Here is a 15,804-nt window from a genome sequence, read left to right as displayed (position 1 = left end):
GGGGGGGGGGGGGGGGGGGGGGGGGGGGGGGGGGGAAGAAAGAGTGTCAATATTTAGATGTCAATAGGTAATCACCAATTAAAAGTTAAAATTGTGTACTAAAAGTTCCCAGTGCTTCAGGTATAAGGGACCAATCATTGTATTTGCTTCAACAAAAACACGTAAAAACCAAAGTCCTTCCCTGTGGAAGCTCTGTGAAGACTACAGTAATACAGTCAAACAAGTGATAATTTTCAAAGCAGGTTTATAAATCATTTGATTTCATGAGAAACTTAAATCATACTTCAGAACCATTACTAGACCATAAGCAAAACACCTCCTCAAACACTACGTGTGGATTGTTCTCAGGAAATTTATTATTCACCAATTATACCCAGCAGCATTAATTTTTTAGTAAGCTTTAGCCAAGAAATGACATTCAATATACAAGACGACAAATGGCAAAACGCTGATTTTCTGACAGTACAGAGCAGGAGCAACACCTCTGTACTGTATTATTAAGTAATACAGCCAGTTTTTTATTTTAAAATACCTCAGACAGGAACAGAAATCCTTGGGTGGGTCACAACTCAAAGCTGCTACATTAATGTGTTCACATGTACAGCACTGGCTGCATAACAGTGGTCTAAAGGAATCTTGTCCTTTGTCTATAGATAAATGATGCATAAACTGCACCACATTTCTTGCTCCCCCAAGTTCTGGATGTCTGTCTTATGGTGCATACCTATTTTATTATGTTTGAGAAGATACAACAATTTCACAGATGCCTGAAGCAAACAGGAGTGCCAAAGAGCAGGTCAGCCTGGGATACTTTTAGCACCTGAGTATCCTCCTTAAACATACATCCAAGATGTAACTATTCAGTACAGGCACCTTCTAAAGACAAACCAAAAAAACCCAACAGCAAAATCCCTGAACGAACCACCAAACAAAACAAAATGGAAAATAGCCAAGGTAAGAATGTAGCTTAACAAGTGGCACATCTACTATCTTCCTGATAAATACGCTGCTGTTGCCTCTCACTTCCCTCCCTGTTTATTCTCTCTTAAATTGTACAATCCTGATTGGGATGACTGCACCTTAGTTTGGATAGCACATTATGACACAACCACAGTATTATCTGAAATTGCTTTGCAGCCAGGTAAGTCTAGTACCACCCACATATTTACTTCCTCACAGTTCTGCTTCTCCCAGTACAATCCTATTGACTGACTAACTGTTTACAGCACAGTATATAATTTGCCAAAAGTTTGTCTGCTTGTTTTCTCAATATGAAAACGTGTCATAAATACTGCAAAACACAGCAGCAATACAAACTATACACTTAGCTGCCACAGCTAAAGTTTATTGAAAGTTTCAAAGCTTTCTGACACAGAAACAGCTGAGATTCAATATCACGCATACCTGTCAGCAAATGACTGGTCAGGTTGCTCCTCAATGGTTCTAGAAACTTCATAACGCTCATAATGCCTATAAAACAACAACACATACATCATGTTCATATACAGAAAGAGACATACATAGACATAAATATTTCCTACTAAAAATACTCAAAAGAGATCTTTAAGGGAAAAAAAGAAAAAAAAAACAGTTAAAGTTCTAAGGAGGCTTAACTTTACCAGTCAGAAACACAACTAACAAAAGAATGTAGAAAAAGAAAAGTTGTCAGAAAAACTGCCTGGAAATACATTTTTGGAAGTGACAAGAAATTCCAACTTGAGCATGCCAAAATGACCAATACTTATTGCTGAAGATGTTTCAATCTACCTATCAATTCAATATCTTATTACCTGTCAACAAGAGGATGGCCAGCTCGATCCTCTATTGTTTTAGATACTTCATAGCGCTCATAATGTCTAGAAGCAAAATACAGATAAAAGAAAATACGTATTAAACAAAAAAAAGACTTTCTAAAAATTGAGCAAACACTAAGTATACACAGAGAAAACTGAGAAAGTTCAGATGCCGTAGTTAGAATCATGAAAATACATGAAGAAAAAAATCCCCCAAAATTTTTTAAGATGCCACAAAAATTACAAGTATCAGTGATTATCTCATCCGTTCCAAAGCCAGGAGGTAAGCTTTGTCCAATCACAGAAGTCCTCTGAAAGTTACACGTATATTCTAGAAAACTGTATAGGTGCAGTTTCTAACCACTCACTAACTTCCATAAACAAAGCTCTTCCAACTGCATGTCTCCAACTTTAGTGCTCTTTTCAGCAAGCATCATGCCTTCACAGTTGTTTAAATAACATTTCAGATTTCAAGTCATATATTTGGACATCATCATAAAGCAAACATTTAACACCAGACATTTTAAATCCCAGCTTCACTGAACTTACTCCTTCATTATTAAGCAAAGCCATTCTTGTTTAGCAAAACACATCCTTTGGCAGCAGGTTGGCAGCAACCTCAGAAGCAATTAAATCCCCTGGGACTAAAGCACATATCAAGGATTTAGATATGCAGATATTACAGCAGCTTAGTAAGTTACTGCACAAAGTCTTATTATCTTGCAATTGGAGCAAGCTAAAACTGTTGATACCCTGGCTCAGCTGCCAAGAAGAACCTGTTTAGCCATTGTAACAACCGTGCCTCTCCTTCGCTCAGCAGGGGTCTCAAGCAGCAGTCATTTTACAATGAGCTAAGTAACTCCAGGTCTCTCAATCTCCACTGTAAATACATGCAACTTTATAATCATATTTTCTTCTCCTAAAACTTAACTTGATATCATGAATTATCTTCAGTCATCTCTTATTACTTATATAAGAACAGGGGAAAATCCTCAAGAGGAAAGCAAAGCTAGTCATACACAAAGCAGTAAACTAAATGCACAAGAAATAAGGAAAAGTTACTGTTTTAATCTCTTTCAGACAGATTAATCTCCCATGATGCCTGTAATAGTAATCTGAAAACATCTGGGCAAGAACATGAACTTGTAAACGAATAGTTGGGTGGATGATTTTTTTGGGGTTTGTTCAATTTTTTTTCTTACAAACCAAGATGCTGAAGGTGGTAATGAAAGGAACCTTTTCATGCTCTAGAATAAATATATCCACAGTGGGTATTTCTAACAGACTATGATATCTAAAACAGTATCTGTTCACTCATATACCATGATACCCCTCATTGACTAACTCAGTAGTGCAATTAAACTTTATTGTTGCACTGTCGAACTAAAATGAGAGGAGTCAGGAAAATCAGTCAGGCATTTGTTGGAAAAGAGTTAACTTGGTATTTCTTCTGAAAGCCGTGTAGGATGAGCTACTGGCTCTCAATGTACAGGCTTATGCAAGGGTCTTTAAAAAATCCTCAAACTAAGTGCTTCAGGTCATCTTTGCTTTGGCTGTAATTACTGTATTTACACTTTCTATTTAAAAAAAATGAGCTGAAGAGAGTTAATAGAGCACTTGATTCATGAGCAACAACTTTGTTTTATGCCTGATCCTTCTACTTTTAGAAAGGAAGGCTATCCTTTGGTATCTTGCACTGACTGAGTACAGTATGAATCTTACACGAATACCCTTATATATTCAGGACATACATACTCCCATCAGAAATGTATTTGAATTTGAATTTTTAAATGTAGAAGGAAGAGAGAGTACACCCCATTACAAGCGCACACCTTTGGTACTGAGGCATCTCCACTGATGCCTCCCTCTGCCTTTCAGCCTGCTGCCTCTGTTCCTCCATCTCTGCCTGCTGCCTCTGCTTTTCCATTTCTGCCTGCCGCCTCTGCTCCTCAGCATATTGCTCTTCCCTCTCTTTACGTTGTCTCTCAAGCTCCAGCTCTTGGAGTTCCCTTTCTCGCTCAAAATGCAGGGCTGCTTCTTCCTGGATCCTCCGTTCCTCCTGAAGCCTCCTCCTTTCTTCTCCCTCACCCAGCAAGTGCATTGCCAGCTCGCTTCCTCCATCTACTTCTGGCTCCTCGGGAGTATTTGCTTCAGGGCTTGCTCTCCAGCTGGATGCAGATGGAGCCCGTGCAGGGACAGACATTGTGTTTAAGGTTAAAACAGTCTGCTCCTGTAGCAAATTAAAAAAAAAAAAAAAAAAAAAAAAAAGGGGGGGGGGGAAAATATCACATTTTTAGGGGAGCTGTTTTTTTAAACAGGTTGCTCACTCAGAAAAGTTCGCTTATTCTGTGAAGGAATACTGTAAAATCATCCCAAACACTTTCAAAGCAAGATGCAGGGCGTACTCTGATTTCATGTTTTGAGTGCCTGCTAACACATTCTCCTAATGCAAGAGCTTCATTCCACACAGAAGCCTTAGCGAGCACCACAGGCAGCGTGGCCACAACTATGTGAAACATTCTTCTTTTCTGAAGTATCACTTACATTTCAAGCCATCCCATCCTCACTTAAATACCCATGGAAAACAAACTCTTCCGTGATAACCAGCATTTCTGCCTTAGAAACCTGAGACCTACCTAAGAGTGTCTACACAAAAATACATACACTGCAAGTGTGTATCAGACCAATAAATTTCACATGAATCCTTATGGGGAGGAAACCCCCACCCTCCTCCATTCTGCTACTATTTGAAAGTCAAATCTCAGACCTACCACTCTGACTCTTCTCTCAAACATGAGAAAAGGTCTTTCAGTGGTCAAAAGATGTTTTAGTTGCAGAGGACACATACTGTTTATGGGTTCATCCAAACCTCTAATGATAGAAAAAATATGAAATGGTTTACATTTTTGTAAAGCAAAGTCCTCTAACAGCTCAAAGAGCTTTCTTATTGAAGTCCTAAGCCTTAAATTACAGTCTACTTGTTTGTGACTGTATAAACACAACTGATCTAGCTAGGATGCCTGAAGCAGCACTCCAGTAGCAATAAAGAAGAGATATCTCAGACACCTCCTACCCTTGGGAAAAAACCTGTTCATCCTTCTACAAGCAACAGCCAAAAAAGTCATCCCTACAGAAACCACACGCATTCAATGTCTTGAAACGTATGATAGCAAATCTGAAGTTGATTTGATATGTAAATTTATCACCGATGGGATTAACTGGTTGCCAGTAATAAACCAAACACTTGTGATACGCCTCAGGATGAAGTACTGAAGCAGAATTCCAACAAGTATCTTCAAGAGGTAAATATATAGCAAAGGTGACTGTTTAATTCTGATCACAATAATTAATACATGCTGTAACTTTTTGCTAATGTATTTCCTGTGTTAGGTAACTAGCCAATCCATAAGGAAAAAAGCCAAATTCAACAGATCTCAAAACATCCCACTTTACTTTTTCCTTCCTATTTTTGTAACCTCCTTTTATCAAGTCATAGACAACAATTTGTTTTTCAAAATAAGATAAATGACATAGCAATATTAATTATTTGCCTGCTCCCATGCATCTACTATAAGGGAAAAGAGCCAACATGAAACTAAACAGTCAAAAGTGAAGACATATTCATACCCTACCTCATCAAAATACTTGGAGCTCTCTTTTTCTGCTTCTTGCTTAGCTCGTAGCCATTCTTCCCTCAGTTTTTCTTGCTCCCGCTTGTATTTCTCCTGTTACATTAGATTGAAGTTAAGCACCCAAATAAGAAACATAGTATTTTTTATTTGCATTAAAATGTACTACAGGTATTTAATGTGGTTTTTAACAGACCAGCATGGTAAAAACATGATTGAGCTCCATTAGGACATTAGGTCTGCTATGAGTGAGTGAAATCCCAGCTCAAATACAATCCAAAAGAGTTCTGCAATTGATTTTGGAGAATCCAGGTTTATTACATGCTAAGTCTCATAACAACTGACCTTACATCTTTTATATTCTCCATCTTACAGTTTAGTGCCTGTTCAAACAAAAATCAGCTAAGGTATTTCTTGAAAGATGGAGTGATAATATTTAACCGGAACTGGGCACATTAATGCAGTAAATATAAAGTGATCACTAAATGAGGCAGTAATACAATTTGAGCAAGAACTCTTGGTCTTTTGGAATGTTACCTAAACAAAACCCAATTTCTGGACCTTCAGATTTATCCTATGCCTGGATCTGGTATGAAACCAATGTAACGTCTTAAAGCATTACTCAAGGTACACAATAAATGTTTTGATGGGTTTGTGAATCACCACCTTCATCTTGGGAAAAGCAAAATATTTAAGGATGTCAAAAGTATACCTTCTAAGATGTTGTAAATAAGGAAGACTGTTTCCTTTCTCTGTTATTTGAGAATTCATTACTAGCATCATGGAGAAGAGAAGGAACATTATTACTCTGGCCAAATTTACTACTTTAGGCCTAAGAAAGGGGAAACAAGGAAAAGTGATGGCAGACAGCTGAGACTGCTCCCAAGAAAGGGGAGCCAAGGTTTATATTCTTTAAAGCCACCTCTTCAGGCATCAAACGGAGTACCAAGCCATAGCAGAGACCACAAACATAGTTAGGAAAGCACTGCTCTTGACTTGCAGTTTTTAAGTGGAAAGGAATGCCAAAGATAAAATATACAAAAATCAAGAGCTGCTATGCTGTACTTTGATATCACAGTTTTCTGATGAATACATCAAACTTTTAAGAGTGCTTGTGCAGAGTAAATGATGTGCACTGATGTCTCTACTAGTCAACACACTTTAGATAATAAACTAATTTGCAGAGATGTGTCTTGGTGAACGTGGCTGAACGGGCTTAAGCTTCACTGAGCTGAGGTCTTTAGAGATGTGTGCTTGGTTTTTTTGTACTAGCCTAAGATGGCAAACATTGCCCCTTCCCTCTACAACACTTCTCCTCCATCTCTAGCAATTGGTTATCAAGGTGGTTTTAATTAGCAAGGTTCAGCTTCTTGACTCACAGTGGTCCTGGCAATCAGACTGATTCCAGCTGATTAGTTGATTGCTAAGCGACAGGATGCTAGCAGGCATCTAACCATGGCACTGTCTGCTTCTCTTCATCTCTTATTCTAGAGAGAATTTTCTTAAGGGGAAAAAATAAAACTCATATTCAAAAGTGAAAACTACTGCCCCTTAGCTGTTTGCCTATTCTTTAAATTCTGTTGCCAGTAAGAGCATACCAGCCTTGTGATGACTGAGCACTTGCAGCTGTAGTGAATACACAGTCTGGGTTTGATTTAATGAAGCTCAGTAATGCATTGTTCTCCTTTGGCTGAATAATTGCTAGAGTGTGTAACTATGCAGTCCAGCCAATATATTTGAATGCCCTCTTAGGCCATCAGTGAGAATTTCATAAGTCACATGTTATTTTTCTTCCCTAACAGTTTCCACACCTAAATGATTGCTAGCCTATGATTATGAAGGTTACTTATACCTGCAGTAAACGGTCCTGCTCCTTCTGCCATTTTTCCTGTCGTTTTCGTTCTTCCTCTTGATCCCAAACCCGACGACTAGGAGCACTAATGGATGGAACTGGGAGCTAATATAACACAGAAATGAAATAACATTATCTTCTTGCAAGTAATTAACACTCCACATTTTAAAATGCATTTTTTTAAAGTGAGAAATAAAAGTCATTACAAACAGTACAGCCTTATAATGACAAGGACCTGAATTAGCCTCTTCTTCAAAGGGATGGAAAGTAACCATACCATTACACATTTAAAAATCTTAGTCAGTATTCTCAGATTTGATCACAATTCGAAAGCAGTATAGAAACCAACAGAAAGCAGTGGGATTCTTGAGAAGACCAAGTTTATACAACTAATTAGTAGTTTATAAATAGTACTTACATCAGGCATTGCAGGCTCTGGGCCTCCTGTGAGATTTGGAAGGCAAAAACCAGAGATCATTAGAACAATACATATTCACTACTGCAACACTTGTGTAAAGGTGGAAAGTCTGAGCTTCAGACTAATTTTTGTTTCCTTAGTAAGCCATGCTTGCACATTTTGCCCTACAGAACTTACTTGAGGTCAGAACTCATTAGGTCCTTTCAACTAATGTGCGCAGTTGTTTAAAAGCTTTTCATGCTTACAAGTGCCATCAGCAATTGCTTGAATTAGCAGTACATCTCCCACTGTGGCAATACAAAGATTCTTTGTCACACCTCTCTTATTACTATTGTGAAAACCAACTGTTTAGCATGACCAATACCCAGAACATTGCTCCAGGGTAGAGCTGCTACTCACCCATTGCCCTTGATGTGAATTAAGAGCAATAGACATCCACAAGCAACTTCTCTACCGCAAAAACATGTATTTCCCCTTTCCTACTCCCAAAAGCACACTTCAATTTGGTGATCTTGTCACCATTATGCTTGGTCTTAGGTTGTGCCAAGATGATTATTAGAGAGAGATGTGTATTATGCTAATATATCAAAAGTTGAGAAAATGTAGAGGACAGATTTAAATATAATTCTTTCCTAAGCATCATCACTATTTTTGTTTGTTGCTAGTGTACTTGTTACTTAGCTGTCCAAATTTCAGTTTAAAACAAAAATCCATAAAAGCAACAAGTTGCAAGTTTTCTGAAGTATGACCACATGAAGTGGAGAAAAAGTCAAATTTAAGATACGAAAGAGATCTAATAGTCATAAACTAGTGTACAATCTAGATATGCACAATTTTGTCTTCATTATCAGATTGCAACAGCTACAGTGACAACAGGACAAACAGACTTGATCTCCTGCAGTTATGCCAGGAGATGCTAAGGGAAGGTGCTGCCTATGCCTATCTTTGCTCCCCTCTTCCCTCATCCCTGTAAGCTTATGCTGGCCTGTATCGGTTTAGAAAGAAAATTCTTTCATATCACTGTAAAGTTATAAAAAGAACAAAACTGTACAGAACGTACACTCTAGAAATACCTCCTCCTCCTCCTCCCCTCAAGTACAAATGAAATACTTCAAATATTGATATAAAATTTATTAAAATAAAAATAAAACTTCATAGCCAGCCTTTAAAGAAAAAACCAAACAAAAAACCCAGCAAAACAACCAACAACAATATTGCAGATACAACACATCAGAAGTATTTAAAAATATTTAAAAAAAAAAAAAAAAAAAAAAAAAAAGCAGCAATCACCACTGAAGGCAAAGTCCTGGCCCCACTAAAATCACTGGCAAAATTCACACTGAACTTTCAGTGGGCCAGAATTTCACTCTTTCAGGCTACAGCAAAACAGCAAGGCATACATTGTCTGAAGATAGCATTAGACATACAACATTAGTGGAAGTATGTGAGTTGTGACATGCAAAACACCAGAAAGCAACCTACAAAACCAAAATTGAGTGCCTCATTTTTTGCCTTTAAAAGCTAGCATATTCAATTCAAAATTTGTATTGGTCTTCTTGGGATCTTGTGACATGACCACACAGTGGAAAGCCAGCAACTATCTTTTTTCACCAATTTAGATAAAAGCACAGAGCCACAACTCAAGATAAACTCCAATCCAGAGTTAAGTGTTTTATCAACAGCTCTTTGAGATTTGCTCTAAGCCTCTGATGGAATATTCAATGTTATTCTTGTTTTGTAGGTAGTAGCAAACCTGAACAGAGAGTGCTATCCTTACTCCTACCCAGTGGAAAAAAAAAAAAAAAGAGTATGAACAACATAGAAGACACTTAAACAGCTATAGATATAAGAGAACACACAAAGACCCATTACCACAAAGGTAGACCCATGAATTGTAAGAATAACCTGATGACCCTGGGAAAAGAAGGGAAATTAATTATGTTGCTTCATTGTAACTGCAACAAACAATGCTGAAGAGGTATAGTACCCAGCACCAGACCTGTTAGGAAGAGTGTGCAGCAGGAACAATTTCATGGAAGTACATGAAATGTTAGCTCTTTGGTTTACCTTGTTCAAAAAATTGTGACCGTCTTTTTAAGTTTTTCAAAGAAATAGGTTCAGATGCTATTTGAAAAATACAAAGAGTACAAACAAGTCAATGAGGTGCTGTCGTCTTCTATCTCAAAAATAGACTACCACCATTGGATAAGAAACTTCTGTTGTTAAACCTCGGATCTACAGCAACATCATTTCAGAAAAATAAAAAGACCCTGAAACTCAAATGAAGTTTCATCTTTCATAATAACAAATACAGTTTTTAGTAGGTTACATCATATAAAGATTAGTATTTCACTTTGTCACTAACAATGTCCAACTATAACAACAGTACAAGGATCAAACTTGGACTCAGATTCTCCTTGTCTAATTCAAGCCTCCTCAACTGAGATGACAAATAATTGGATTGAGAACTTTAATCACCATTTAAGGTCATCAGAAAGGCATCTCTCCAGAGGGCAACTGATCTTTTGAGGGAACTCTTTTATAAATCACCATGTGCATTCAAATACCAAGTTCCCATTTAAGTATTATTGTTTGATTAGGAAGTGTACATACCTGGTTTCTCTCACTGTCAACAAGTACGGCTATAACTGTTCATAGCATCATAAGTTATTATTATTCATACCAGAATCAACAATATTGTTCTCCAGGAATAAAAGTAAAATAATAAAGACAAAACAAACTTTACCCTCAAAACCTGACAACTGAAATAGGGGAAAAAAACCCAAAAGTTGAAGACTCTTTACACTCCTCCTGGGCAATGAAATAAATCGATAACTCATACTGACTCAGTCTCCACACAATGCAGTAGCAATTACAGCAAACTGTGTGTCTTCTTCTCTTTCACCCCTACCACACAGTAAATTTACAGCCACTAATGCAGACACTGAGGGGTTTGTCACTGCCTAGCATGTTGTAGAAGCAAACTACACCCAGTTTGGATGCAACTAGATCACTGTGATACCTGTCTAGCTTTCATTTCATTAAGGTCTCACTTCACCCACTGCATAAAGCTTGTGATTATTACAGGTTTAGTGTCCGTGCTTGTTCTAAACCCACGCAATTAGTGGGTGAAAATCAACAGTGTTTTACCTCTTTGTTCGGTAGAGCCAAGATCTCCTTGCATTCCATTTATCAATTTTGTTTCTTTATCCTGAAAATACAAAAAATATAGGTCTTAGGTTCATTAGATTTGTGGAAGTTTATCCAATTACATGTCATCCCTGACAGGAACTGTATATCATGAAACACTTCTGAACACTTTCCACAGAAATACAAAGCAATCTAAAACTTCCTGAGTGTATTGTATGGTAGAACAACTGCAGGCATTTGAAGGGATCAATAACCAGTTGTGAATTGGTGACAGAAATAAAACCCATTAGTTTGCAAAAAAATGCTAGAAGCCAACTTCCTACTTCAGCTCCTTGGCAGGCAGGGTGCTATTTGCAAGTAATTTGGAAGCATATATGCTTGTTCTTTCCAACTACAACTTTAATTACTCTAATAATGGAGGTAAAAGTCTCTTCTAAAGAATAAAGACTCTACATTTTTGTTAAAACACAGTCTGGAAACATTTTAATACTTATCACTTAGCAGTGTCTATTCATGATTGGACAGTAGCAAGTCTTTAAAACATCTTATTTACCTTAAGTTCATAGATACATCTCTACGTTCTTTAAGCAATACAAGTAAAAATAAGATTTGCAAGGTCTTTTCTCCATCCTCCCCCTATCAAGGTGTTAAATTTTTTACTTTCTTCCTTCCCCCAGATCCCATGACCCTTCAAAAACATACTCACAGAACTCTGAAGGCTGGTGGAGAAATCTCTTTTTGTTGATATGGTGGAAACATTTGAAACATGTTCTCCAGAAGTTGCATCAATCCATTTATTTTCAGATGTACCTATAATGTTGGTAGCCATACTGGTGAGATTGAGGATTTTATGCCTTACATGTGGCAGGGAAGGCTGGTCTTTGCCCCAGTCTTTTTGGTAGGTGGAGGATCAAGAAATTAATGTAGACAGTAATGTCAAAGAACAGAACAAGAGTTAATGAGAAAACATTAAAATAACACAAATAAAACACATAACAGAAGAGGGAGAGGCATAAATCAGGTAGAATTTGTGAAAACAGGAAAAAGGGCTTTTATGAGCAGACCGCCTTCCCCAAAAATGCAAGTGTTAGTTATAAGCCAGGTAAAACTTTTCCAGATATTTTGCTAACATGGTCTATAGCAGCTTAACATTACAGAGTAATTAGTATTCATTGGAATCTATTTCATGAGCATTAGTAAGGATCAAGAAAATTCTTTGAGCTTTACTCACACAAGGTACAGTTTGACTCATACACTATCCAGGGAAATGTCATTTTCACATCCGTGCTCCTCAGGAAACACACAGAGGGCAAAAAAAAAGGCAGTCTAAACTGAACTAGTGAAACTGATGAGGTGAAGATAAATCATTATCCGCACTCCAATTCCATCATTTCTCCCAACTCTCTAAAATTTATTCAGTGACAAGTTCTCCACTAATTTCACTCTTCATTTGTGCTAGACCCTGTATAAGTTGTGATTTGGTTTCTGCCTCTTCCCCACACCACTATTTTTGACTCCCACTTGCTGGCAACTTAGTCTACCTAGCTTCCCACTAAAAGAATGTTTTTAATTTATAATGTGAGAGAAGTCACTGGTCACACAACTCTGGAAAAATTCTTCTGGGACTTCGAAAGAGTATCCTGACCATACCCATAGCAAGTCTAGAGATGCTAGAAGGGCTTCGGTCAGGATGGAAACCCTCACTAGTGAGAATGACTAGTACCATTCTGAAGGGATTACAGCATCACAGTATTTGAGTCAATGGTCAAAATCGTAGCACAGAGGTGCTACATCACCCACAAGCTCATACGCCACCCAAAACACTTCCTGAAAAAAAGGACACAAAATCCTCCTTCCCTGATGAAAAGAGGAGCTGCTGAAGGAGAGAGGCTCTAAAAATTAATATCCACTAGAGATCAGTCCCTCTTTGTTTTTGTGGCATGGCAGGGAACAAAATGTTATATTCCCTTGTGTGGTGGTTGCACACTTTTTCACTTGTGCAGCCTCTCGGAAACAAGAGAGAGCACAAGAGAGGTCAGTAGTTCAATGCTTTGTAGATCTGCTTGACAAGAAAGTTCTAATGCACAAGTAGTTAAAAAAAAAGCCAAGTTGGGTTAAAATGCAACAAACATTCTAGCAAACTACTTCAAGCTTAGATACATATTACTACTGTAAGGGTAATAAGGACTCAGCTGTCAGGTACAGCAGAGACAAATTTCCTTACAGAGCATACTGTATCTGCCCAACAAAACAACTCACCATTCTTTCCATATCGTCTGACATCCATGACCAGGTTTCCAGTTTCTAGTGCTCTGCTGATGGCTTCTTCCCACTGACTATAGTCCATACGTGAAACCTTTGTGCCATTGATAGCAATGATCTCATCATCTACATGCAGCTGACAAAGTGCTGCAGGGCTACCTGTAAAAAACAGAAGAAACATAAAATTATGTCTCCATTCACAATTATTTTTTTACAACAATTATGAATTTTTTTTCCCCAAAAAGAAATGTTTATTGGTGGATATTCCCAAAGTCTTAAAAAAACTCTACTGCACCATGAATGTAAACTCAATATCAAAGTAGTATTTCAATTTGAAACTTATGAAAAATGACAAAGGACATCAGTCTTTTCGACTTGCAAGTGTTCACATTCTAGCTAGCCCGTTTATTAAACAGTTTCTGGGCCCATCCCTGCCTTGACTAACTCACCTTTATCATCTGGAGAGAGATAGAGCAAGAGACAGAGGGGCCAACAATTAACTGCAATTCAGCCAATATTTGGGTAACCCTCTTATTTGCCCAAAAAAACACAGCCTCCACTTCCTTAATTCCAATAGAAGCTGCCTTTCTCATATTTTCATTTACATTTTCTGGGCTCTACTGACAAGGACATGCTGCTTTATTACTTTTGCTAGAATAATTTGTTAGCTCTAAATTGACTGGTGATTGGACTCAATATATTTCTGGGTGCTGTCCCGTTAGACTCCTCTGGATTCTACTTACTTTGTCATTTAAAAGCAAATTTTATTGCAGCTTGGACTCTGAATTCTACTGATACTTTGCAAGACAGGCTGCACTTTATACTCCTTCATATACCACTAAACACTGGCAGGCAATCTCACTAGCCTAAGGACAGAGAACATATGGGACCAGTTAATAAACTTTTTTCTATTTAATTGGAAATTGAAAATGGATGATCTGAGAAACTCAGTCTTCCCTAAGTTAGATTTTATTAATTATATCTGAATGGTTCTTCCATTAACAATTATTCCCTTAGCACAATAGAAAATGGAAAAGCTAAGTCAAAACATGGTTAAAGCTTGCACAATAAATCCTCATGTTAATAAAATAAAACAAATCTTAATTACACAATAGGAACGTTTTCCAAAGTAAGTAGTGAAATCCACACATCTTGTTTAAAATATATCAAAACCAATGTTCATTACATTATCAGAAACAAATGTGGACAAGCATGACAGAAGAATTTAGACACTGTACACTTCATTCTTCTGACACACTAGTAAAATGCTGCTGGAAGTCTGGATCACCCACTAAGGGATTCAGATAGCTTTTAATATTCCTGGCACCTGAGGAAGTTAAGAAATTAAGAAATACTACGCTTTGTAATACTGCACCAACCAGTGATCCATCATAGTTTACAAAATAACACCCACCATTAACTTCTATGCTGGAAAAGCTTAGCTCCATATTATGTTTTTCTGCATTCTTCTTAAAGTATAGACTAAAAACTCCACTAGCAACTATCAGTAAAATTTTCAAAACATACCAATTACTTTTAAACAGTATTATAGAAGAAAATGTAGAGTTTTCATTTGGAGGAAGAAAACACAGGCAACAAACTGGAAAAAAATACATCTCCTTAGAGCCAAGATGTTAAAGAATTAAAAGATTGTCAAATCTATTATCTGAAGGTACTTTAAAGGATACTACTGAAGATACTACCACTGAAGTTAGTACCTTCAACAACAGCACACAACATCTGAAACTGTGTCTGATTTCAGAATTTAATTTTTTCAGTACCATATAGTTTGACCACATGTATACTGAAATTTATGCACATGGTATAGAGAAGGGTTTGGGCTCAAGGAGCGTCATCAGAACTGATTATTTATCTGTATTCTGTTGTGACAGAGCAAGGCCTAAGAATTAATAAAGTTGATGTTCATTTTACTCAGATAATTTGACTGTGATGAGACCCAGGTCAGAGGTGAGAACAACATACCTCAATCCAGTTACATGAGGGGAAAAAGTGGGTTACCAATTTAGGTTTCATGAAAGAAAGGGCATTTAAGTTTGCAGAGTTCCTCCTATAATATCACCAGAAAAACAAATGCAGACCATATCCCAACCATACAGGTTTGAATGTACAGGTCTGTGGTAGGTTCACTGCATGTGTAGACCTACCACAGACAGAACAACTTACATCACTGAATTTCTAGCACATAACTTTGTCAGCTGCTCTTCCTCTACTGCCTGTAACAGTGTGGGAATAGAAAGATTTCTCAAGAGTGAAAACCAGAGCTCCTATACTGGGCTTATGTTCTGATTCAGCTCCAGAGAAGCCTAGGGATTAGCTGGCAATTCAGGTGCTGAGAATTGTATTGTGACAGTTGTCTTTCTCTGTCCAGCTCCTCCAAGACTATAGAATTTACTTATAATTTCTTTATACCCCTGTAGAGGATTTAGGTTACATTACATAAAACATGTATTTCTGTTTTCCATAAATTTCCCTGAAGATAAAAGATTTTTCTTTCTTACTACCCCTCAATGAAAACAAAACCAAACAAATACTCATTTTCCATACGTATTTAGTTATCTCTAACCTAGCTCTATCTGTTCTTGTTACAACAGATAAATACTAGATCAATCATACAAAAAAATTAAAACTTAAAGGAAGTGGGTCAAATTTACTTTGTCCTACATGCCTGTAAGCATTTAA

At 37.3% G+C, this 15,804-nt stretch overlaps 1 protein-coding gene across 16 annotated transcripts in view; it reads right to left on the bottom strand.

Moving 5' to 3' along the window:
* LMO7 (LIM domain 7) overlaps positions 1-15,804 on the bottom strand; it is a 131,639-nt gene that overhangs the window by 9,635 nt on the left and 106,200 nt on the right. For 8 of the 16 annotated variants that reach the window (XM_026847859.1, XM_026847884.1, XM_026847840.1 and 5 more), the window contains 11 exons: positions 13,102-13,263; positions 11,549-11,733; positions 10,843-10,903; positions 9,760-9,816; positions 9,565-9,606; positions 7,693-7,718; positions 7,275-7,379; positions 5,426-5,518; positions 3,626-4,023; positions 1,791-1,856; positions 1,405-1,470 (listed from right to left, as the gene is read on the bottom strand). In XM_026847859.1, the coding sequence (XP_026703660.1) occupies positions 1,405-1,470; positions 1,791-1,856; positions 3,626-4,023; positions 5,426-5,518; positions 7,275-7,379; positions 7,693-7,718; positions 9,565-9,606; positions 9,760-9,816; positions 10,843-10,903; positions 11,549-11,733; positions 13,102-13,263 (1,261 nt within the window). The remainder of the gene's footprint in view (positions 1-1,404; positions 1,471-1,790; positions 1,857-3,625; positions 4,024-5,425; positions 5,519-7,274; positions 7,380-7,692; positions 7,719-9,564; positions 9,607-9,759; positions 9,817-10,842; positions 10,904-11,548; positions 11,734-13,101; positions 13,264-15,804) is intronic. The other 8 variants (XM_026847937.1, XM_026847944.1, XM_026847951.1 and 5 more) reach the window with 5 other exon arrangements.

This window comes from Athene cunicularia (assembly GCF_003259725.1).
Source record: "Athene cunicularia isolate RWA chromosome 1 unlocalized genomic scaffold, athCun1 chr1_part1, whole genome shotgun sequence".
Taxonomy (NCBI): domain Eukaryota; kingdom Metazoa; phylum Chordata; class Aves; order Strigiformes; family Strigidae; genus Athene; species Athene cunicularia.
This window is presented reverse-complemented; position numbering and strand designations above follow the sequence as displayed.